The 26971-nt window shown below is 37.3% G+C and overlaps 2 protein-coding genes across 2 annotated transcripts; both read right to left on the reverse strand.

Annotated features, from left to right (window-relative positions):
- Positions 1–2901: 2901 nt before the first annotated feature.
- LOC131983971 (lipopolysaccharide-induced tumor necrosis factor-alpha factor homolog) lies at positions 2902–6898 on the reverse strand. Its single transcript, XM_059348856.1, has 4 exons — positions 6796–6898; positions 6583–6627; positions 6295–6442; positions 2902–3242 (listed from the first exon to the last, which is right to left on the reverse strand). The coding sequence occupies exons 1-4, from the start codon at positions 6896–6898 to the stop codon at positions 3134–3136; spliced, it is 405 nt and encodes a 134-aa protein (XP_059204839.1). The 3' UTR covers positions 2902–3133.
- A 5231-nt stretch (positions 6899–12129) lies between these two features.
- LOC131961077 (LITAF domain-containing protein-like) lies at positions 12130–14484 on the reverse strand. The gene is made up of 4 exons (XM_059326378.1): positions 14388–14484; positions 14084–14143; positions 13630–13771; positions 12130–12532 (listed from the first exon to the last, which is right to left on the reverse strand). Exons 1-4 carry the CDS (start codon positions 14482–14484, stop codon positions 12427–12429), a joined length of 405 nt encoding a protein of 134 aa, XP_059182361.1. The 3' UTR covers positions 12130–12426.
- Positions 14485–26971: the final 12487 nt, after the last annotated feature.

Raw genomic sequence — 26971 nt, forward strand, 5'->3', positions numbered from 1 at the left:
GGAATTTATGGGAATATTCAGGAATAAACCGAGAATTTACTAAATTGAAGGTTGGTCTTTGACAGGGAATTTAAATATTCATTCATTCATTCATTCATTATCCTTAACTGCTTATCTGCACTCAGGTTGCGATCCCAGCTGACACTGGGCGGGAGGCGGGTTCATCCTGAACAGGTCTCAGACTATCACAGGGCTGACACACAGAGACAGACAATCATGCTCTCATTCACTCCTACAGGCAATTTAGAGTCACTAACTAAACCTAAGTGCATGTTTTTGTTGTTTTTTGGACGGTGGGAGGAAGCAGGAGGACCCAGAGAGAACCCACAGTGACACGGGGGAACATGCAGACTCCACACAGAAGAGCCTCAGACTGGACTCAAACCAGCAACCCTCTAGCTGTGATATAAGATGCTAACCACTACACCGCCGTGTAGCCCGACTTTTATCATAGTTAGGTTCATTTTTTTTTCATTTAATTTTATTTATTCTTCTTTTCAAACTGAAAAAATAACAACATAAACTACAACAGCGTAGGCTAGATGCATATACATATTCATACACATACTCACATAGGCACCATCAAACAGATTTACATAAACATATAAACATTTACACACATACAGTATATATAACCCTATATGCATCTGCCCCGTCTAAGTAATAAGAACCAGTTAGCTTAATATTTCCTTATATTATATCATTTTGGTCTGGAAAAAAAGGGAGTAGGCTGAAGTATAAAATACTTATCTAGGCTTATCCCCTGATACTCAACACTTCAAAATAAGACATTGGATCTCTCTATATATAGCCACTTAATGTCAAATAAATATGTATTACTATTATTATTTATTTATATATTATTATTATTATTTACTTACTTCTTATTAGTCAACCATAGTATATCAAACAACTTAGATCTGAGAATTACTATTACTCCCGCAAAGAAAACAAACAAACAAACAAACAAACAACAAAACAAAACACTGAAGGCAGTTACAAGAACATCCTCATCCAGTTTGCGACCTATACTATCATTTTTCATAAGCCTTTTTAACTTAATTTATTAAATATATTTTAGCATAATCTTGACTAAAACAACCAGAATTCATGCAAGTACACTAAGTAATCTAGTACACTCATATTTCTAAATCACATGCACAGCACAAGTTTACTGCAGGGCTGTTGAGGCCATGCCCCTGCTGGGGCCACGCCCCTGCTGGGGCCACGCCCTCTGCTGAGGCCACGCCCCTGGTGAGGCCACGCCCCCTACATGCACTGTGCATTCCTCCATCACATGCACAGATGATTTCTAAAACCCTGGTCCACACTTTTGTTTTTATAGCTAGCATTATTCATTAACTATTTATGAGGATTTATTCATGATGCCAGCTACCTCAAATGTGACACTGGAAATAAATGAAAAATTGATTTCTAAATGCCAACTTTCAGTCTTTCACATTTGAATGGTGATTAATTGGTGATTTATTCATTTGAATCATTTCATGGTACAACCAGTGAGCTGGCTATTATTGGGATAGAAGGCTTTCAGTTGTTAACAGAATTAGTTTAGTCAACATATAATAGTTATGTAACAGTTATTCTTACTTTCTAATGTGAGTTTTTCATGTAAATATGATCATTTCTAGACATGTTTTTACAGTGCTTTTAGGTGAAGGTTTTTGACTCATACAAAAAAATCTTTATCTTTAAAATATTGAGTCTTGAATAAAAACAAATCATTTTTTATCAGCAAATCAAAGAAGGAGACATCTCAATAAAACATTCAGCATGTTGTTCAAATACATCAATATAATAACTTTAAATACAAATAAAACAATATGAAAACCCAAACCATTTCATTTTAATCCTCTTTTACAAATATTCAACTGGACAAAAAAATTGACTGGACAGACTTTATTTAAATAAAAGAGGGTAACTTATTATTTATCCCCCTATATTAGCCCTGTTTCCATTTCACTCATTAGTCCCACAATGTTTCTAAAATAAAAATAAAATAAAATAGCAGAAGACAACAACATTTAATAGCTTCGGCTAGTATTTTGTTTAAAGAATTTCACGGCCGCAGGGTGTATTTATTTCAAATTACGTTTTAATGATAAATGATGTAGCCTAAACATGCTTTGGTTTGTCACCATAAAAAAAAATACGGCAGAGTTTTATCACCTCCAGGTATCAATAAAATAGTCTCAGATCAATTCTCCGACTCAGACGTGTGGACTTCACGCTGACTCAAATTTGCGTAGACGAGCTGAGAGCAGACTGAGATCTGATCGTACCCTCCGCTCACGTCCAAAATGATAAATGCTGAGTCTTGCGTAGAAATGATCGTACGCCCAACCAGTAAAACATAGTTTGCACTCACTTTCTGTCGTATGTCATTGAACAGCTGTTTTGATCGTGACGACACTAACAAACCAGGCTAACTCGAAATCCTAAACAAAAACAAGCAGACGTCGACATGGAAGATCAGATGTTTGCCGTTCTCCTGGTCGCTGTGTTTATGAGTATGGTAATGGCGATCGCTAGAAGGTAGCAAGCGCTAGAAGAGGAGTTTGAGAGGGAAGTAGAACAGGCAAATGATAATGCGCCGACTCGTTTTGAAGATTACCCAATTTTAAAAAAAGGCGCTCTTCTTTTGTTGTTGGCTGAGTCCTACTGACGTCAAGCCCGCAGAAAAAAATAACCGTCCAATCAAAATCAATCAAATCTCCCAGATAAATTCCCCCATAGCAGCAGATTCTGGGCGTGTCCTTAACCACACCCAATCAGATAAATTACCCTGGTAATGTGTGAAATGGAAACAGGGCTATTGTTGCTAAACTTTGGTGTATTATATTGAAACATCGCTGTGTTTCAATATAATACACCAAAGTTTAGCAACAGCTAAACTTTGGTGTATTATATTGCAACATCGCTCAGGTCAAGTAAAACAAAAAAATAACAAGTCTTGTATAATCTTCTATTTACAACTATTTACAGAGTAGGAAGTGAGCACAGAGTTCATGTGACGTCTGGTGTCTTTGCATAGAGGGGTTTGTCTCCTGTCCACATGTTGCTTTAGTCAGGTTGACTTCTCTACCCTTTGTTGAGTTGACACTGCAGTGCTGTTTCACATGTCACGCTTATAGATGTGCAGGATGCGTTTACAGCTGGGACAGTAGTGCTCCACATCCTTGCAGGAGATGCAGCAGAAAGGGATGAGACAGAACGGCCAGAGGCTGGTGAGGAGAATCACAACAGGGTCAGATTAATACTGTGTGCCTCAGTGAATCATTTCAAGCTGCTTCAACTTAAAAAGATCCCCAACTGCCTTAAAACAGTTGATCTTAGGCTGAGTAATTGGCTTAAAGTTTGAAAATGTGAAACCACAGAAAGTAAGCGTGAAGTGGGCGTACGATCATTTCTACGCAAGACTCAGCATTTATCAATGTGGACGTGAGCGGAGGGTACGATCAGATCTCAGTCTGCTCTCAGCAAATTTGAGTCAGTGTGAAGTCCACACGTCTGAGTCAGAGAATTGATCTGAGACGATTGTATCCATGCCTGGAGCGGATAAAACTCTGTGGTGTTTTTTAAATTTTATTTATGGTGACAAACTAAAGAATATAAAGGCTATATTATTTATCACTAAAACACACACACACACACACATATATATGTATATATATATATATATATATATATATATATATATATACACACACCCTGCGACCCTGAAATTCTTTTAGTCAGCGTCTCCTTCGCCACGGATGGTGCCCAAATAAAATAATTTCCAACTAGAAAATTTCCTCTGGGGAAATTCTGAAAGGGCCACGGGGGCTACTGCTGGTGTGTGTACACTATGATGAGATTCTTCAGAGATTTCAAACTATGCCATTTAACCGCAAAATATGTGTGTGTGTGTGTGTGTGTGTGTGTGTGTGTAGGTGTAATTAAAATCACATAAAGTTACCTGTGTGTGTGTGTGTGTGTGTGTGTGTGTGTGTAATTAAAATCACATAGTTACCTGTGTGTGTGTGTGTGTGTGTGTGTGTGTGTGTTAGTGTGTGTAATTAAAATCACATAAAGTTACCTGTGTGTGCGTGTATGAAGCATGTTTATGCATGTGTGAGGAGTGTGAGCGCTTACGCGTGTGTGTGTATCTGTAACTGTAATCACATCAAAGATCAAAGCAATCAACAGAATTAACTGACACCTGTTAATGAAAGAGTGACAGCAGCCAGAGGTGGACAGACTGGAATTTCTGGCCTCGAACAGAAAGCATTTTTGGCAAAACCATAATACCTATCATTGATCCGACTTCACTTTGAGCGTCCTGAGTTCTTCCTGAACGTCTACATATGTTTTTTGTGAAGAAAAATTAAAAAAATAGCTTTGTTAGAGCGATCTAAAAAAACTGTTAAATCTCAGACAGCTCAGAAATCTCCCTGCGTTTTTAATATGGGAGCCAATGAGGCTGTTGGTGGTGTTGGTGGATCATCTGTGCGTCTTACGCCCAAACTATAACTCTGACAGCTTTACCAGAGGATTGTGAGGGAGAAGACAAATTTTCCTACATTTCTATGTATAAATTATTTCTGTAGAGTGGAATTTGCGGCCTGGAGCGCAGTTTTCAAATTTATTTTTTGACAGTTTTACCTCTCCTTCTACACTCTGAGCGATGACATCACACACTCTGACACGAACATTCTGTGCAATACACACCCATTATAATCTCAGAATTTCTCCAAAAATGATCATGGTCATTGAACAGGAATTGATAAAAAACTATATGACCTATCGAAACGCAAATTAATACACCGATACACAAGACTTGTGTCTACTGTTTAAAGTTTAAATGGAGTCTCTAGGTGAAATTATGCCGGAGAAGTAGACGTCTGAAAATCTTCAATTAATGGTCTTTTTTGCTCATTTTCTTTCGGCCGTCCCATTCATTTCAATGCGAAAAATTCGTATTCTGTAGAGAAAAGTAATAGCACACCGATCCCGATCAAACCGCACGTTTTGATATATAATTTTAATTATAACTAGTAGCGGGACGAAATTGCGTCCGCAAGAGGAATAACAAGAAATCCACAGTATAACAGAAGTGCTCGGTGCGATTGCCCCGAGGCCCTAATAATATTTGCATATTTTATATGCTATGAGGCTTTATATATCACAATGTATAAATTAATTACTCAAACCTTGCTGGGAGTTTAATGCTCCACTGCTACTCTGCTGACAGCACCACTGATTTCCTTCCTTTTCACTTTTTATGCTGCCAAACAAAACCAGTTTGTTGTGTTGCAGCTGTTGGACGTCAGCTCTTCTTTTGGAATAAAACTTTTAAGTGCGTGCTCCAAATGTAAAATATTCACCAAACTTGTTTGAGATTATAACTATAAGTACTTTTATTTCATAAAACTCTGTCACTGCTATTTCTGTAATATGTCTATTTCGCTCCTGTTGTTATTTGTAACAGTGCACTTTGCTAATAAAGCTGACTTTAGGGGGAAAAATACAGTGGCCCTGAAGTGCAAAACACACCAGCAATTCACGCAACACGCCAGCAATTCACACAACGCGCCAGCAATTCACACAACGCGGCAGCATTTTGCTACAACGCGGCAGCAATTCACACAACGCGGCAGCATTTCGCTAATACGCGGCAGCAATTCACACAACGCGCCAGCATTTCGCTACAACGCGGCAGCAATTCACACAACGCGCCAGCATTTCACTACAACGCACCAGCATTTTGCTACTACGCGGCAGCATTTCACTACAACACGCCAGCAATTCACACAACGCGCCAGCAATTCGCCACAACGCAGTAGCATTTCACTACAACGCGGCAGCATTTCGCTACAACGCGCCAGCAATTCGCTACAACGCACCAACAATTCGCCACAACGCGCCAGCAATTCGCCACAACGCGCCAGCATTTCACTACAACACGCCAGCAATTCACCACAACGCGCCAGCAATTCGCCACAACGCGCCAGCATTTCACTACAACACGCCAGCAATTCACCACAACGCGCCAGCAATTCACTACAAAGCGCCAGTTTGATAAATCACATGTGAACCCTGTCGTAAGACGAAATATACGCTCAGATCTTCGCTCGTTTCTACGCTCCTTTGATAAATGAGGGCCACTGAGTTCAAGATTTAAAAAAACACATTTGTAAGTTATATTAAATTAATTGGTATAAGTTAAACATTTTCATCAAGTGAATTAGAGTGTGTGTGTGTGTGTGTGTGTGTGTGTGTGAGAGAGAGACTCACAGTAGCGCTCCCAGTATGACACAGACTGTCCAAGCCTTCACGCCATCTCTGTACTCGACTCTACTGACAACAATCCTTTGGCAGTAGGGACAAAACGTCTGGCCAGATTTATCGGTTGGCGGCTGACCCACCATCACGATATTGTTCACTGTGAGGGAGACACACAACACCTGTAAAACCTCCAATCCACACTTCCTTACCATTCCATCACTGTAATCAAGGCTCTCTGACCTTTCCTTTATTCTGCTAATTCAAAGTTATTTTAACTTGTTGAAACAATTCACTCACCAGGTTGAACAACCTGTGGCTGTTGTTGGAAAAAAGGTTGTTGAACTGGAGAGAGAAGGAGACATTCTTCAGAAAAGTTATGAAATAATATCAAGCTGCCAAAACCCTTCTACCACATAGACCAGTATGGCAGGAATAAGGCAAGAATACAAGAGATGCATTATGATAAAATATGCATGCAAATGACACAGATAAAGGTCCCTCATCTCTTACTGTTTTGGATGACTGGTGGAGATACGAAGACTCCGTTAGAGTTAATAGGAGGTCCTGGGTATGGCGGTGCTGGCATACCCGGAAGATGTCTTTGGCCATTCATGATACCTGCTAAAGGTGAGGAAAAAAGGCAAAAAATAAGCAAAGTGAGGCCTTGTAATCCAAAGATGTGATCTGATCTCTCTTATAGAAGTGAATGTTGAGTAGAGCAAGTCCTGACTGAAACCAAGAATCTCACTCATCTATTTTCTCACCATCTCCTCTCTGATGTGAAAACACCGGCCAATCAAGTTATAAGGCATTATATAACAATTAAATGGTCATTAATTATAGCCTTTTTAATGCATACGTACAAGCAAGCTGGTTTGGTGGCATTGCATTAGTTTCACTTTTGAATGATGGGAAACCAATTACCATAAGAGTCCCTGCTCTTACATGATCAAATGTCCAATTTATGTTGTTTATCTAAATGATTAATTAATTAATTTGTCACTGATAGTATTAAATGTCCAAAGGCCACAACATTATCTTTTATCAATCATTATGTTGACATCTCATGTTAGGAAAACAGAGGTGGAACAAATTAATAATAGCTCAGTGCGTCAGTAATCCATGACAATAAAACAGATCCGGCATTCATTTTATTAGTATCACCTGAGCCAACTACCTGCAATTTTAACACTCCTCTTTCTCTTAACCTTTGTACTGTATCATTCTCTGCTTTAATGGTCATTGCATTGGTCCATTGCTGGTGCAGTAGGTTGCTGATAAAGTTCTAGATCTTAACAATGAACTTACTTCACGCACATGTTTATAACTCCTGAAAAAGGTATCTGCTAAATGTCCAGTCTTATTTTCACCTAAAAGAACTGTAGCATGTGATGCACTAGCAAGTGTTCAATTCATACAGTTACACTTCAGTTTGCTGAGGCCAATACGGAATTAACTTAAACCTGCAGTATTTCCAATGGCCAGCAGGGGGCGAATCCACTGGTTTCAAAAAGTTTCAATTACTAGTTTCAAGCCTTCAATACAGCATGATGCTCATTTTGTAATTTATGGTCCTGCAGCTACCTTATGATTGACAGGTCACTACCAAAGTGCACTGTGTGTTTTCAGCTTAGAACTTTGACTCTTTCAGTGTGTTTTAGTTCATCAAAGTGAACTGTAACATTTTGCTTGTTTTTAAAGTATTTTGTTCAGTGTTCGTTTGACAGTTGAATGACTGTCAAACAAACTCAGAGTGAGAACTCAGAATATAGCCAATTAAAACTTCAGCAGAACAAAAAAACTAAATTTCAGGTTTTGCTTGCATTTCGTTGTTCCTCTTACTCTGAACCTTTTTATGTGTATTTCATTTTAAGGATAGATGCTGCTTACCTTAATAAAGAAGTCAAGAGATGTGTTAGAGTCGGGCACTGCAGGCTGCTCAATATGGATTTATTTCACATCAAAACATTATTCTTATTCCTACACTCTCTAGATGGTGCTACAAGATTTACTCAATCTTTCAAGCACCTTTTAAAGCACCAAAACTGTTTTTTTCTAAGAGTTGCATTAAAACAGTATTATCTTGGTGTTATTCATGTTTGAACAATATTCTAATAACAATACAGAGATAATAAACAAAGAAAATATTTGCTTGCTTCATGGTTTCCTCGTATATAGCTATATACCTACTGTGAGATACAGTTTCAAGCAAAAGTATGTGAACCCTTTGAAATGACCTCGTTTTCTGCATTCATTTGTCCTAAAATATGATCTGATCTGCATCTTAGTCCAAAGTATAGACAACCACAATGTGCTTAACCCAATACCACACAAACAGTTATAATAGTTCATGTCTTTATTGAATATATTCATGAAACATTCATAATGCTGGGAGAAAAAGTAAATGAAGCCTTTAGCTAATGACTCCTTTAAGAGCTAGTTGGAGTCAGGAGCTAGCTAACTTGGAGTGCTAACAATGAAATGAGATTTGAGTGAGGTGTAGAGATACTTTGACCTGTAGAAAACATTCAATTTTTTTGAGTTTGCTGTTCACAAGAAGCATCTGCTCATGTAAACCTCTCGTAAAAAAGAGATCTCGACTCGTTGTTTTGAAGATTACCCAAATTTTAAAAATGGCGCTCTGCTGTTGTTATTGGCCAGGGTTTGTTGATTCCTACCGACATCCATCCTGCCACAAAAAATAACCGTAAAAATCGTCCAATCAGCGTGAAGGCAATTTCTAGACATTCCAAAAGACCCTGCCTCAGACCAGTACTAAAATCTCCCAGATAAATCTCCCATAGCAGCAGATTCTGGGCAATAAACAAGCTGCTGCGGGTCTCTGGGGGCTTCGCTGTCCCCCGGCTCGTAGCCAGATCACCGGTAGCGGGGCTAATAGCGCTAATCACCGGCGCTACCGTAACGCAGGTGATCTGGCTACGAGCCGGGGGACAGCGAAGCCCCCAGAGACCCGCAGCAGCTTGTTTATTGCCCATAAAATCAGTGGATGTGTGTGGCTGAATGACATGAGGGGGAATAAAGCGTGAAAATAAATAATCTTGCAGAAAGCGAGAACTGGAGAAGCAAAGCAGCAGCAACACTCTCTCACAGACACACACACAACAAACATCCATCTCTGTTGCTCTACTACGTCATCTGGTATAACTGATCTGATTGGCTAAGAGCTACCTACAGACGCTTTGATAGACATTCTAAGCGTCCAATAAACGGCTCTGGAGGATCGTAGACCACACCTCCTCTACGGAGAAATGAATGGTTGGTTGCCAGACTAGACCTCATTTGAGAATAGTCTGGTGTTAGCCAGGCTAATCAAATTCATGATTCAAGCACCTTTGCTAGCTAGTGTTCAATTCCCCCAGTTGCATTTCAACTTGCTGTGAGGCCAATACGGAACTAGCTTAAACCTGCAGTAGTCCCAATGGACAACAGGGGGACTCCACTGTTACAATAAGGAGTCAGTTTGTATGAAAGTCAATAGGACAATGAGCCTACTTCTCCTTTGATTTATTACATCAGTGACTCAGCCACCCACTCACATACTGAGTTTATGGTCTCAATTACTAGTTTCAAGCCTTCTTCAATACAGCATGTTGTTCATGTTGTAATTAATGGTCCTGTAGCTACCTTAGGATCGATAGTGTGCTTTGAGTTCAATTTGCTTGTTTTAAAAGTATCTTCTTCAGTGTTGACACTCGAAGGAGTCAGCTATTCACGGAGAAGACCAATTGTCTCTTGCTAACCAAGTTAGCTAGCTAGCTCACTCTTAAAACAAATGTGGTAATATCAACACAAATGGTGTCAATTTGCAATGTGTTTATATAAGGACTTTTAACACAGTTCCTGTGTTGAGATTTTAACACAAGTTGTGGTTTGGTTTGTGTTTGATTTTTAAACACAGTGGCCCTCATTTATCAAAGGAGCGTAGAAACCAGCGCAGATCTGAGCGTATATTTCGTCTTACGACAGGGTTCACGTGTGATTTATCAAACAATCGTATCTCTCCAATCACAGCGTGAGAATGATCAGCTGTTGATAAATGTGGCGGCTCGAAACAAGCGGAATTTAATTACCACGTCCTGATATATATTTATAATATATATAATATATACCTGATTCAGATCTGATTCAGCCTCCAGAGTTTACAACACCAAAGGGCACAATACGGCCAAAAAGAGGATTTTTTTCTCCCTAAAGTCAGCTTTATTAGCAACGTGCTCTGTTACAAATAACAACAGGAGCGATGTAGACCTTATTTATATACAGTTTATGATATAGACATATTACAGAAATACGCAGCGACAGAGGTTTATGAAATAAAAGTACTTATAGTTATAAACTCAAACAAGTTCAGTGAATATTTTACATTTGGAGCACAGACTTAAAAGTTTTCACAGGTTTTTGGTTGAAGGAGGTAAGTAAGTTTTAATCCAAAAGAAGAGGAATTTCTCAGAGTCAGAAAGTGAAACGCTGACGTCCAACAGCTGCAACACAGCAAACTGGTTTAGTTTGGCAGCATAAAAAGTGAAAAGGAAGGAAATCAGTGGTGCTGTCAGCAGAGTAGCAGTGGAGCATTCACTGAAGACCTGATCATGAATTTGTTGATTTGCATCAGACTGGAAGGGGTTACACAGTCACCTCAAAGATTTTAGGTATTTACCAGTCCACAGTTATACAAATTGTCCACAAATAGAGACGAATTAGTACTGTGGCGACTCTCCCTAGCAGTGGGCTCCCAGCCAAGTTCACTCCAAAGGCCCAAAGCAGAACGTGAGGTAAAAAAGAATTCCAGAGTAACAAGTAAAGACTTGAAGAAATCACTGGAACTGGATTAAATCTCTAGCCAGAGTCTACCTATCTAGAAACGTCACTACATGTGGGAAGTTTGCCAAAAAGCAACCTGACACTCCATGACAGTTCTGGGAAAATGTTTCATCAGTCCACAAAACAAAGGCTGAATTGTTTATGAAGGACACGCAGCACTATGTATGGTGTAAAAAAAAGTCTACCTCACAAACAAGATTGAACAGCTGTGGTGGTTGGTTTCAGCCCTTTGGTCAACAAAGAGCCTCATCTCTTGGGCAATGTCAATAATATAATAAATCAAATGCTTCATAAGCTTCGTTGTCCCTTCACTACTCAACAGCACGACTTGGAATATGTTTTGTGGAATGATTGATGAAACTAAGGCTGAATTGTTCAGGAAAAAGAGCCCTGCATTCAAATATGAGAGTATCGTGCCAACAGTGAAGTATGATGGATGGAGGAGCATCATGATTTGGGGCTGCTTTGCAGCTTTGTGGCCTGAACCACTTGCTATCATTGAGGGGGAAATTAATTCCCAATTGTATGGTTTCCTACAGGTTAATGTCAGGCTGGCGGTCTGCCAGCTGAAGATCAGTAGAAGTTGGGTGATGCAGCAGGACAATGACCTTAAGCATCAAAGTGAATCTACTTCAGAATGACTTCAAAAAAGAAATTCCACCTTTTGGAGTAGCCCAGTCAGAGCCCAGACCTCAGTCCATAGAGATGTAGAGGAATTACCTGCAGAAGGTGCTCAGACATCAATGATATAAAACACAAATAGACCTCACATTCGACAAGCTGCAACTACAGGATTTTAATAATTTTTGCTTCATAATCGACTTGAAAAAAATCCCAAAGCCCATCATCATCAACAAACATATATCTGTTATTTCATCCTCTACATTGTACAATTGATTAATCTAATTAAAAATTCAGCATGCTATCCAAATTAAATCAATATAATAACTTTACATTAGGTATATTATCTAACTTTACATTGTGTTAGCTATATAATATAACTTTATATTGTGTTAGCTATATCATATTGACTCAGGTTGTGTCAAGAAAAATGATCAGGATTTTTCACATTACATTTTTCACAGCAGTGCGTATTTATCACCAGAAAAATTGATGTATAACATTCTATATATATGTACAGAGTAATGAGTCACCACCAGTGAGCACAGGGTTGATGGAAAACACTGATGTGTTTGCTCAAAGGGGTTCAGCTCCTGTCCAGATGTTGGTTTAGTCAGGTCAGGTTGACTTTTCTACCTTTTGCTGTGACTTCAGCAATGTAAACACTGCATTCCTGTTTTAAATGCGTTTATGGATGTGCACGACATTGTTGCAGTTGGGGCAGCAATGCTCCACATCCTTGCAGGAATCAATGCAGAACGGGATCCAACAGCACGGCCAGCACCTGGAACAGGGTCAAAACAATACTGGGTTAAAAAGCTGTAAATGTAAAACCTTCAGTCACAGTGACAAACGCTGACACAGTGATAGACGTTCAAACAAGCTGGGCGTGGTGGATAGTCCTTACTCCCAATCTTATTTTAATGAGTTCAAGGAACACTTCACACTTAAAATGACCATGTGTGAATCAATTATTAACCCCATGTAACCTTGATTTTTTACAAAACTACATCAAAACGTCCATTTACTTGTGCAGTAAAGTATAAAATGATAATAATAGGGATGCCCTGATAGGTCAGGTGACATCATAATTGGCTGATATTTAGAAATAAATATGCTGTTGTAAAGTAGCTGCTAGCTAGCTGCTGCTAAATATACATGCTAGTTAGAATGAAGCCAATTTGACATTGCAGCATTTTGGAGAAATTACAATTTACCAGTCCATTTCCCATAGATTAATACTGGAAAAAAGACTTCTATAAATCAGTGGATAAATTTTTTTAGTGCAACAACCTCCACAAAATGACTTTTCACTAGTGAAAGTACAATGTAGCTTCATGAAGCATTTGCTTTATTTTTGGACCTCACTAGATGGCAGACTTGGCTTAAAAAAATAAAAGGTAATTGAGTGTGTTTTCCGCCCTTTAGTAAACAAAGAGCGCCATCTCTTGGGCTCTGTAAATAAAGCAAATGCTTCAAGAAGCTTCGTTGTCCCTTCACTACTTTTCTCTATCAGAATTTGATTTTTCAGTCAGATACAATCAGTCCAATAACTGATGTAGTTAGTCTCTATTGTGCTTGTCCCATAGTGTGAAAGATCCATAGAAGACCCGGGTATTTTTTATGCACAGAAGTCAAACTTTTTTGGCTTTAGGAGCCACTGAGCAACTTTCATAGGAATGAACATGGGCCCGCCTCCAACATTGTATCCTGTTATCTTTTTTTTTTCTTTTCGGATTGTCTATTAACCTTGGAAGTATGCGAGAAAAACAGTGTTCTTCAAGAATTTAAGATAACGCATGATGAGTAATTGATATACAAATACTAAGTTACTCAGGTAAAGTTAAGTAAAGTCATGTGTATGTTGGGTTCGCTACTCACAAGAAGAGTCCCATGGCACCACAGATCAACCAGGTGAGCAATCCATTTTTGTGCTCGACTCTAGTGACTACAGTGCTTTGGCAGTGAGGACACAACATGCTTCCAGGAGAATCGGTTGGCAGCTGCTGCTGCATCACCACCACTGTGAGGGAGACACACAAACAGCCTGTTACACCTCCTCAGCCTGTTACACCTCCTCAGCCTGTTACACCTCCTCAGCCTGTAACACCTCCTCAGCCTGTTACACCTCCTCAGCCTGTTACACCTCCTCAGCCTATCACACCTCCTCAGCCTGTTACACCTCCTCAGCCTGTTACACCTCCTCAGCCTGTTACACCTCCTCAGCCTGTTACACCTCCTCACCAACACGTCAATGCACTCAAAGCTTTCTGCCTTATTCTGCAGGTTCAAAGTTATTTTAACTTGTTAGAAACAGTTAGAGATTTGCACTCACCAGGTTGACCGACGTGAGGTTGTTGAGGGGCGTACTGGTAAGCAGCAGCTTGAGGATGAACTGGATATGAGAAGGAGACATTTAGTTTGAGAAAAAATTATGAACAATCTGTAAAGAAGAAGATTACTTTATTAATCCCACAATGGGGAAATTCAACCTCTGCATTTAACCCATCCTTTTTTACACACAAGTGAACACACCATGCAAGGAGCAGTGGGCAGCACATTACAAGCTAACGGACTGAAATGACAAAGAGAGATGTGTTGCAGTAAAATGTCAAAGATGAAGGACCCTGATCTCTTACCAGGAGGGGGGGGGTACGCCTGACCGGGCCCAGGAGGGTACGGCCCACCGGGGTACGGCGGTGCTGGCATATTCTGAGGAGGAGGACCTTTTTCCATGATATCTACTGAAGGACCAGGGGGAAAGCCTTGAAGCAAGAGGGGAAAAAAAGATTTAGGCCTATTAATCCAATAGTAAGTTCTGATCTCTGATAGAAGCAAAGTGAAAATGTTGAACAGAGCAGGTTGGGTGGTTAAAATGTGGGATGGATTTGAGTTCTAACTTAATCCCAGATTCTCTTACTTGCCAAGTTGAAGAGTGTTTTGTAGCAATGACTGGCCAAGCTGGTTTGGTGGCATTACATTTAAACTTTGAACATCATAATTGCACATGGGGTGAAGTTGGCACCAGCTCGCTGCTGGCAAATGACCAAAAGCCACACCTTTCTGTTCCTCAACTTGAAGTAAATTATACTTTCTTTCCATTGTTTAACAAACAAACAAACAAACTAATGTCCACTTATAAGCAATTTATTTGCAAGTAAGAAAGGAGCTATTGCAAATGAGCCACTGTTGAGGATTTGTACTGAAGTTGCCGTGCCACTGGGAGTAGAGATTATCACGCTGGCTCATTGAGGTCACATTATGTTTTATTATATTATGGACAGGCTGACTATAAAACTGAATTTGCCTTTCTGGGACTAATAAAGTAATCTGAATCTGAATTATAGGTGTCTGTTGAACTTTACTGTCATGGCCTTGTTGTGAAAACATAAAACACTCCCCAGAGAGGAATGAATGTGTGTCATATAACATCACTGCCTCTTCCTCGCCTCCCACGCTGTTTGAGCGAGGGAGAGCCACTAGAAGAGAGGCGAATCAAGGCAGAATTAGAAGTAGACATTTGGTGTAATTTTAAGTCAACGTTAATTCAGCTGTAGTGTGTTGTGCACTCAGCCTCCAGAGGTTTGGCTGTAGACTTTTGTCTATGAAATGGATCTCAGTGCACAATCTTAAAGTCTCAATAAGAGAAAAAAAAGTGCCACAGACTTGCATGGTCAAGTCTTTTTGGCACTAATGATGTGTAAAAGAGGTGTGACTAGGAGATTACGCAAGTGTGCCACATGTCATAGTTAAGAAAACACAAGAAAAAAGAGAAATACTGCTGCTAGAAACCTCGGCTCACTGCTAGGGCTGGGCGATATATCGATATAAAAAATAAATTGATATATTTTTAAATGTGATATGGAATTAGACCATATCACATATATCGATATAGTTAAAAGAAATGTCTTTCTTTATACATAAATGCTGCCCTTACTAGGGTTTGTCATATTTAGTTCTTTTTAATGTTTGTTATTCTTTTCTCATATAAATATATTTATTCCAGAAAAAGATTGGCCTATTTTTTTCATAAGCTTTTTTTTATTTATTATTTATTTAAATGTGCACTTTTATGGAGCTTTGATTTTTTTTAAAAAGGTTCTCCTGTTCTTACAGTATTTATGTTCACTTAAATAAACGGTTTCAATAAAACTACTAGTGACATGTCATATTTGGACTTTGACTGAATATTTACTCTATGATATATACTTATATCGATATTCAGCCTAAATCTATCGGGAAATGACTTTTGGTACATATCGCCCAGCCCTACTCACTGCCCCGAGGCCAGGAGGGGACCCTTAAATATCATACAACTCAAATCAAATATAAGTACAACGATTTACTTTCTAACTAACTAACTGCCAATAAAATTATATGTTTTTTTTTTTTTACATGAATAATACATTTATTGTTATCATTAAAATACATTTCAACTTCTCCTCTGATAACCCACCTACTACAGATTTTGTGAAAAGTGTGCACCATTTTCACAAAATCTGTAGTGGGTGGGTATCTACAGGGGTCAGGTGTGCAGAACACACATGCTGCTAATTTAAAAATGGAAAGCAAACTGCAACTTGACTGAAAAACAACATTCCTCACAAGAAATCAGGAGGTCAAAAGCAAATAAGAGTATAAATGACTACATTTCTGATTAAAAACAAACGTGGGTGCTGTTGGTATTTATGGGTGTGTGTGACGGGCCTAATTTGGAAAAATTTTGTCCCCCTAATTTGGCACAACTGTCTCTAAAGTCATGTACAGTCATGTATAGTGGTGTGGTGTGGAGTCAGTTGTCAATCATTTCATTTAAAAAAATAATTTTTCCTTTATTTATTTTCTCGAGGAATCATTGAGGGCAACCCCTCATTTATAATGATGTCGAGAGTACAGAGAAAACACGAAGAGTTCTTGGTTATCATAGTTTTAAACTGGCCCAGAGTTATAATTGTGTTGAGTTTGAGTGAATGTTAAGATGTTCCAGGTAGATGCAGCAGAAAAACTGAAAGCAGTTTTTCCAAATTCAGTATTAGTCCAGGGAAACATTGAGCATTAATCATTAATCACTAGAGGATGTTGGATAATTACTATATGACCAGTTTAATAAAGTGCTGACGTATGATGGCATGTTGCCTATCAAGACTTTATAACTGAATTGGGAAACCAATGGATGTCTCATCTGATAGATAAAGGTGCCATCCCACCTTGTTGCATAGGAGTCAATGATGGGTGCAGTAACTGTCAGCAGTGATGAATCAGAGTGATAAACAGAGTCCAGCTAGGTGAAAGCATGTCTATAGATAACATCAGAATAATCCAGAACTGATAAAAAGAGCCTGAATTACCTGTTTCCTACAGAACACAGGGAAGTTAGTTTTGTTTCTGTATAAGTATCCAATTTTTGGTTTTAATTTACTTGTAAGTATGTCAATATGAAATTTAAAGTGAGTTTTTGATCTAAGCAGACGCCCAGATATTTGTATTGTGAAACCCTTTCAGTGCTGTGACCTGTTAAGTGTAGACCAGGGGTGTCAAACTCTGGCCCGCGGGCCAAATTTGGCCCGCAGTGTAATTTTATTTGGCCCGCGAGGCAATACCAAATTATTATATTATTATTGTACTATAAAAGCTGACCCGCCGGTATTATACGGCGCATTTACCGCTAATACTAGATTTATTATTGTTATTTTATTTTTAAATGTATTAACCTGTTGAAAAACTTTATTTTGATATTTAAATCAGAAGGATGCAAATAGAAAAGAGGCATACGATTTTTATTTAATTTTAATTTAATAAATTAATGACATTGATGTGTTTTTTATTTGAAATTTGATTTTGCATGTCTGCACTATTTAGTTATATATTGTATGTTTATAAGCGTTGCTGGTTCCATATTTAATGTTAAAGGAACACTCCACCGTTTTTTCATATTAAAACATGTTATTCGGTCAAGTAAGATGATGATACAGACCTCTTGCGTCTCAATGCGTGCACTCAATCGCCCTGGCGCGCGGCGCCACTTGGCTAGCACTTAGCTTAGCCCAGTTCATTCATTAGGATCCAAACAGATGGACAGTTAGAAGCGACCAAACTCCTCCACGTTTTCCCTATTTAAATACAGCTACACGAGTAGTTAAACGACCAAGTATGGCCACACAAAATAAAACGTGGCGCTTTTCTAAGCGGATAAAAAGGATAACTACCGCCATACATTATAGTTCTCCTTTTTATCCGCTTAGAAAAGCGCCACGTTTTATTTTGTGTCGCCATACTAGCTATACTAGCTAAGTGCTAGCCAAGTGGCGCCGGGCGCCAGGGCGATTGAGTGCACGCATTGAGACGCAAGAGGTCTGTATCAACTCGTCTTACTTGACCGAATAACATGTTTTAATATGAAAAAACGGTGGAGTGTTCCTTTAAAGCAAAACATGTTTGGTATATATTAAAAGGTTTATTTGTTCAATGTTGGCCCGCGATTTTATTCAAGTTTTAAATTTTGGCCCATTGTGTATTTGAGTTTGACACCCCTGGTGTAGACCATCTTCTGCAACATGTCTGGCTCTTGAGAACATCATGTATTTGGTTTTGTCTGAGTTGAGAACTACTTTTAGATTGAGGAGAGAATGTTGTAGTTTCAATGGCAGAATGTGCAGCGTCCCAGATGAATGTCTGTGGTTTCAGCTTGTGTTTATTTCATCTAACTGATGAGTGAGATTTGTTTGTGTTTTCTTTGTTTGCTGGTTTGTTTTTATAAATCCTGCACGTGTTTTTTTAAGCTGAGCTCTTCAGGCCACATACAAATAAGAGAATGCAGTCGGTACAGGCGTCTTACTGACGGTAAAAGGAAGGAGAGTTTATTTTTATGTGTGGTTGATGATGGCAGGTCTCATTCAACCTGTCCACCTGGTCAAACAATCAATCAATTATCTGTTTCAGGAATTGTTTGCTATGAGGAAACCCAACCCACATGATGATGCAACATATAGTCAAGTATAGAGAATCTAATGAATGGAATCATATGACCTTTAGTCACATTTGTTATTATGTGACAAGCCTAAGCCTCTATTTAACTGGTGCACGCCTGGAAAACAAGCTAAAGCCACAAAACCAGCATGAACTGAGGTTTACTGTAATTGTTTTACGTCACCACAAAGTACAAGATATTACACACTGTAAAAAAACAAACTGTTGTTTTTAAAAATATAAACAAAAAAAACAGCAGCTGTGGTTGCCAGAACTTTACCGTAATAAATACAGTGCAACTTTTTTAAATATTACGGTAAAAAGATATTAGGGTATAAATAAAGAGTTTTTCCATCAAAAGAAACTCTGTTCTGCCATATAATTGACAAGAAAATACTTCATAAGATTTTACTATTAAATATGACAGTATATTTTTGTTAGAGATATTGTGTTTAGAACATTTAACAGTTAGAAAAAGTATTTTTTACAAAAGATAAATGCAAAAATTACAGTGATGGCTTACACATTAAAACTTTATCTCAGAATATCAGTTGCTTTCACTTAAATTTGCATCTAAAATCTCAGAAAATATTTTTATTTTTTTACTCGTAAATGTACTGGTTTTAATCTTAAAGAATATCTGATTTATTTTTCTCAGAAATTTGAGTTTTTGTCTTTTTGCCACTTTCATCTTTCAATCAATATCCTTTATTTAACCAGGTAAAAATTCATTGAGATTAAAATCTCTTTTTCAAGAATGACCTGGCCAATTCATTATTCATGATATTCAAGTTTGTTTATATATTACAGTATATTTTTGACACAAACACAGTGCCAGTGAATATTACAGTAGAGAAATGTATTTTTAAAAAAGAAGAAGAAGTAAAACATACTGTTTTGGCTGATATATACATTTACGGTGTTTCATTGTTACTGAAACTGAATTAACTCATTTATCAGTTTACGGTCTTTTACTGTCATGGTTTAGCAGTTTTTCACCGTAAAATCTACAGACATTTTTTACAGTGCATGCTATTATCATATCTAGATTGCATTCAACATGAATGGCTCTTTTTGACTTCGATGATCTGATGTTCAGAATGACTTCCATAACAGACTTTGTCTTCTGACTTTCTCTGCATCTGATTTGTTTCAATTTGTTCCTGTGTAATAATTTGCCAGATCTCTTCATTTGATGTTGTTTTGGCCGGTAGATTCCCAGGATGTTTGGTAATAATCTGTTTAGAAAGGTTTGTAGTTGAATGCTTGCTGCTTTAGTGCTTGTCAATGTTTCTGATCCATAAAATAATACTGCTTTCACATTGGAGTTGAAGATACAGAGTTTGTTTTTTGTGGGGAAGTGAATTCGTTACTTACTTTTAGTGTTAGAAATGTTGTTCTTGCCTTCACTATTCTTGTTTGTTTGTATATCAAAAGAACAGACTGACTCAGAATGAAGCTGTTTAAAAGCTGTTTAAAGCCTCAGCAACACTTCCAACTCTGCTTATTTCTTTTAAAAATGATTTTGAGTTGCTGCTCTTTGATTTTGAAGTTAGGAATCACAAAAGTCAACACAATCAGACATTCAAAAAAAATTCCTGGCGTGTAGTATTTGTTCTTACTCTGAGCCTTGGCATCATTCTGAGGAAACGTGTAACGATTCTTACCTTGATAACGTGATCAGGAAGTCGTGTGAGAGTCTGCTTCTTCCTCTGATGTTTGACAGCAACTGAGAAAGTCAACCAAATAAATGTTGCTGTAATAATCTGTCGGAAAGAAGGTGGAGCGAGAAAAGGTGCAGGCATCAGGTGTGACTCACATGACATTTATCACATATATCTGTTGAAATACATCCGGTTTATTTGTTCCTGTCGTGTCTTGTAACATTAACAGTTCCAACACAACTAGTAAAAGAAAAAGTTTTATGTTGTTCTTGTTTGTTAATACTGCAGTTTGTGCTATAGATAGATAGATAGATAGATAGATAGATAGATAGATAGATAGATAGATAGATAGATAATAAATAGATAGATAGATAGATAGATAGATAGATAGATAGATAGATAGATAGATAGATAGATAGATAGATAGATAGATAGATAGATAGATAAATAGATAGATAGATAGATAGATAGATAGATAGATAGATAGATAGATAGATAGATAATAAATAGATAGATAGATAGATAGATAGATGGATGGATGGATGGATGGATAGATAGATAGATAGATAGATAGATAGATAGATAGATAGATAGATAGATAGATAGATAGATAGATAGATAGATAGATAGATAATAAATAGATAGATAGATAGATAGATAATAGATAGATGGATGGATGGATGGATGGATGGATGGATGGATAGATAGATAGATAGATAGATAGATAGATAGATAGATAGATAGATAGATAGATAGATAGATAGATAGATAGATAGATAGATAGATAGATAGATAGATAGATAATAAATAGATAGATGGATGGATGGATGGATGGATGGATGGATGGATGGATGGATGGATGGATGGATAGATAGATAGATAGATAGATAGATAGATAGATAGATAGATAGATAGATAGATAGATAGATAGATAGATAGATAGATAGATAGATAGATAGATAGATAGATAGATCGATCAGGGAAAACACAATAACTATCCACCAATAATTCACATTATTGTTAAGGTGCATTAGCAGCAGATGACCAGCAGAGGGCGCAGTGTGACAGTCATTGAATGTTCAGCTGCAGCTCATGCTGTCACTGAGACCTTTCTCTAGAATCTAATGGAAGTTAAAAGCTGCCATGCTGCTATAAGCAGACAGTTTGTGTGCGATCCATTGCACTCATCACTTGTATTTGCTTTTAATTAGTTTTATCACATGGTTTTGTATCCCATCATGTTGAGTTGTCAGGATTCATCTAATGTGTCTTCTGAAGGCTTGTCATGGCTCCAGGACTCACTCTGAAATGTGATGCTGCTGCAGGCCGTTTGGGAAAAGCCGTCAACTAGAAATGTGAATATATTTTACAGGAGCATGGCTGAGTTTAATCTGATGTCAACATACAGTAGTTGCCCCCTTTTCTTGCACCAGTATTAAAGGCTGCTCTCTCAGCCAGGCTTCAGAAAAAAATGTTGGCATTGTATAGTCTGTAAACCACAGATAGGTTGATGTTAAAAGTTTTCCACAGCCTTTAGAGTCTGTATGAGACTGATGAGTTTTTCTTTTTCCTAACCATAACCAAGTAGTTTTGTTGCCTAAATATAACCTAGTCTTTTTTTTATGAATTCACAGCATTTACCATGTGTAGGCATGAGAACGGGTTTTAGCAGTTCAAGAAACATTGAGATCATGGAAAGAATTATTACTATTATACTTGTTTTCTTTCTTGTGTCTTTCTGGTACAACTCATAGAATTAAAATCAAGTAAATAGCTCATAATAATTTAATTTAAGAGCTGGTATCTAGCCATTTCCCATGGTTTTCTTGATAATGATTTTGTTTTTTATCAAGAAAACCGTGGAAAATGTCTAGATATCAGCTCTGAAATTAAATTATCATCAGCTATTTTTGTTGTTATCATTATATTTGTCCAAACAAATCTACCTTTAGTTGTACCAGGCATTAAAATGAACAAGAAATGAAGAAAACAAGGGTGGTCTAATCATTTTTCTCTGCAGCTGTGATGACTCTATGTTGCTTGTGGAAAGAGTTTCTATTTGCTTTGAGATGATGAGGCTCAGCTAGCTGATGGACACCAGTGGCTGAAGTGTCAGAAAAGGCTGCGTGGGTTTACCTTCACTAGGAGGACATGCAGGTCATGTGATGGACTCGTGCTGTCGGGTCTGTTCTGCCTTCAGGAGGCGGTTTATTAAATGGAGGGTGACTGACATGAACGCTGTGATGTGTGGAGTTCTGACCTCTATTACTCTCATGACTACTGAGGGAGAAAAACTCTTTTTCTCTCCCAGTACTGAGTGTTTTATTGTCCCCTATTGAAGTCCAAGTCTGGATTATACACTCACACTGTGTTAGTAACAAGGGCTTCAAGTGATTACTGCCATCCAACATTTCAATAAGCTCTGACAGAAAAGGAAATGAAGGTTGTTGTAAGAAATAACTGTGTTATAAGGTTATTTTGAGATGATCATTTAGAGCAGCTGTTCTCAACCTTGGGGTCGGGACCCCAATTGGGGTCGCGAGATGATTTCTGGGGGTCGCCAAATCATTTTGGAAGTCAGCTCTGTCTCCACTGTGTTAAAGTGTTCATGTGTTCATGTGTTTTAGTCTTTTTGGTCACTTAATGTCTTTTTTTGGTCATTTTGTGGGGTTTTTTTAGTCATTTTGTGTCTTTTTTGGTTATTTTGTGTCTTTTTTTGGTCATTTTGTGGTCAATTTGTCTTTTTTGGTCAATTTGTTTCCTTTTTTAGTCATTTTGTGTCTTTTTTTAGTCCTTTTGTGTCTTTTTTTAGTCATTTTGTGTCTTTTTGGTAATTTTGTTTCTTTTTGTGTCTTTTTTGGTCATTTTTTGTGTCTTTTTTTGGTCATTTGTGTCTTTTTTGGTCATTTTGTTTCCTTTTTTAGTCATTTTGTTTCCTTTTTTAGTCATTTTGTGTCTTTTTTTAGTCCTTTTGTGTCTTTTTTTAGTCATTTTGTGTCTTTTTGGTCATTTTGTTTCTTTTTGTGTCTTTTTTTGTCTTTTTTTGGTCATTTTCTGTCTTTTTTGGTCATTTTCTGTCTTTTTTGGTCATTTTGTTTCTTTTTTGTATGATCTGAACTGTACGTGTGAGATTGTGTTCAGTGAGCGGGGGTCGCGGACAACATGCATGTTCGATTTGGGGTCGCGACTCAAAAAGGTTGAGAACTACTGATTTAGAGGAAACAGTGTTATTCTGTGTCTTTGATATGAAACTAAACATAAATATAATAAAGCCCTGGCTCTGTCGGTATCTGAGGGATCTCCTGCTGCCTTGTGTGCTCCTCCTGATCTTTCTATCATTATGAGAATAAAAGAGGCTGTAACAGCAGCGATCAGAAAGGCAATAAAGCCGAGAGTGATGAGAATCTTTTCATTAGTGACATTACTACTCAGGAATCATTTTACATTCTCAGAAAGTTTATTATACATACTTCACAGAGTTTTTAGCTGATTATGAAACACTTTCAATTTCATATTGATACCTCTATATGACCTACATAAGCAAACCATGCAGAGATTGGCTTTTCCTGTATAGTTATTCTTAACGCCTGTCCCCAAAAAGAGACTTACAGACCAGAACCCAATATTAGATTTCCTGCCTGTGAGAAGTGCTTCAACCAGTTAAAAGAAAGCAGGAAATTTTTTTTTTTTTTCTTTTCTCTTTGTATACATGCATATTTTATTTTGTGCGGGCAGTACATTTTATTTTATTTTATTTTATTTTATTTTATTTTATTTTATTTTATTTTATTTTATTCTATTTTAATTTATTTTATCTTAATGTATTTTACTGTTCTATTGTTTACTTCATCTCTTTGTATTATGTTATTGTTATTTATTGTTGTGCAGCTCTTTGGAAACCTTGTGTTTGCTTTCATGAAATATTTTGTGGTTGTGGCTAGGGCTGGGCGATATATCGATATAAAAAAATATATCGATATATTTTTAAATGTGATATGGAATTAGACCATATAGATATAGTTAAAAAAAATCTTTCTTTATTTTTCAATCTCGCTCTTACTAGGGTTTGTTATATTTAGTTATTTTGTATTGTTCGTCATTCTTTTCTCATATAAATATATTTATTTCAGAAAAAGATTGGCCTATTTTATTTGATAGGCTTTTTTTATTTAAGATATTTTTTTATTTAAATGTGCACTTTATGGAGCTTTCATTTTTTTTAAAAGGTTCTCCTGTTGTTAAACAGTATTTATGTTCACTTAAATAAACGGTTTCAATAAAACTACTTGTGACATGTCATATTTGGCTTTGACTTTGCAATGAAAATATCAGGATATACACTACTGGTCAAAAGTTTTAGAACACACCAACTTTTCCAGAATTTAATTGAAAATGATGCAGTTTAATGTCTCAGTGTACTCTGAAATTAATGCACATTTGCAACATTTAAAATTCTTTATTGAGCATGATAGTGTTTTGAAAGTAAAAAAAAGATTCAAAATCACATTTTATGTTGGACTAAAGGACTAAAAAAAGACACAAAATGACCAAAAAAAGACACAAAATGACAAAAAAAAGACACAAAATGACCAAAAAAAGACACAAAATGACTTACAAAGACATGAAAAGAATTCAAAAATGGACAAAATAGCCCAAGACTCCATAGAGTTAAGTTGTTAACCCATTTCTTGTTCCCTGAAAAAGGCCTACTTGTATAATTCTGAAATGTACATTATTTTTCAGTTTTGGTTCAGCTTACCTTTTTTTATTTACCTCTGGCAGTTCACCACTTATCTTTGGACCCTTTCAAGCTGTTCATTTGACTTGAACTGCTTGAATTTCAATAAAAAACTGGAAAAATTGGGCTGTTCTAAAACTTTTGACCGGTAGTGTATATCGTATATTGATATTCAGCCTAAATATATGGGGCTATGACCTTATGGTCCATGTGGCCCAGTTGTGGCTGATACTGGAGCAGGATCAGCAATGAGAAAAAGGAAATCAGTAACTGAGGCTCAGATGGTAAAAGATGATGGTGGAGTCGTTGCTCCCTGATCAGTGGGAGGTTGGGTCTCTGGTCACATGACCAAGCATCCTTATGTGAGACACTGGACCCAGATTGGTCCTGATGCTGTTCATCAGTGTGTGAGTGAATCCTGGTGGCAGGTGGCACCATGCAGGCCAGCCTCGGCCACCTGTGTATGAATATGTGTGTGAATGGATGAATGAGCTGTCTGTAGTGATAAATCGCTTTGAGTGGTCAGTAAGAATAGAAAATTGCTATACAAGTGAAATCCAATTACCATTTACAATTTACAGAAGAACAAGGCACAAAGGGACAGGGATAAAGCGTTTGGTTGCTCGTTCAACAGATGGCCAAATGACACCTAATTTGTCACGGCCCCTCAGACACTATTATGTACAAGTTTTACAAAATTGTAATTGTTGTAATAGCACAAAGTTTTCAGGAGACATGACATTTTTTATAATAGCCCTGCCCACAGCATTTCCTCCAGGTCTGAGCAGGGAGGCAACCAGGAAGTGACGTAACCCTTTGATGCACAACATGGGTCAAAAATGACCAGCATTCATTCCCCATGTTATTTAATGCTTGCTGTGTGTTTCTGTGCTCTACCTTTTGATATCAACTTATTTCATGATTGAATATTCCAAGTATTCTTTAAATATCTTGTTTTTCATAACAACAGATCATTATTTCCATGTTGCTTCTCATACTTTAAGAAGAAACTAAGTTTTTGTATTATTATATAGCTAATTACTTGGCTAAGTAGCTTGCCAAGCTAACTACTTAGCCAAGTAGTTAGCTTAGTAGTTAGCTTAACAAGCTTCTTAGCTAACTACTAAGCCAAGAAGTTAGCTTAGTTGTTAGCTTAGCAAGCTACTTAGCTATAAAATGGATATGGGTCACTTTTGACCCATGTTGTTCATTAGAAGGGTAGTGAGACAAAAAGGGATTTTATTTAAAAATTCATAAAAGAAAACATAAAAATTAGGATGTATGATGATCGAAAACAAACTAATTGAGGAAAACCTGGAATACTGAATGATGAAAATAGTTTATTGTAAAGATATAGAAGATAAAACTCTGTCAGGTCACTTTAGACCCATGTTGTGCATCAAAGGGTTAAGCTGCATTCTACCGAAAATTCCAGCAGGGGGCGCTGACGGCAGCTGCAGAAGCATTTGGGTCAATTAATTCCAATACAAACAGATTTGGGGCGGGGCTACCTTTGTTTGACAGATCACTAACAAGGCGAGCTGTCATCAGGAGAGATGAAAAGCAATTTGTATCCAGCATAGACATAATAAAGATTAATATATTCATTATGTCAATTTTTTGTTTTTATTGTATTCATGCATATTTTATTTTGTGCGGGCAGTACATTTTACATTTTATTTTATTTATTTTTATCCCATTTTTAATTTATTTTATCTTATTGCATCTTACTGTTCTATTGTTTACTACATCTCTTTGTGTTGTGTTATGTATTTATTGTTTGTGCAGCACTTTGGAAACCTTGTGTTTGATAAAATTGTGCTATATAAATAAAGTGGATTGGATTGGATGTCTG

Source organism: Centropristis striata, chromosome 1 (genome assembly GCF_030273125.1).
Source record: "Centropristis striata isolate RG_2023a ecotype Rhode Island chromosome 1, C.striata_1.0, whole genome shotgun sequence".
Lineage (NCBI taxonomy): Eukaryota > Metazoa > Chordata > Actinopteri > Perciformes > Serranidae > Centropristis > Centropristis striata.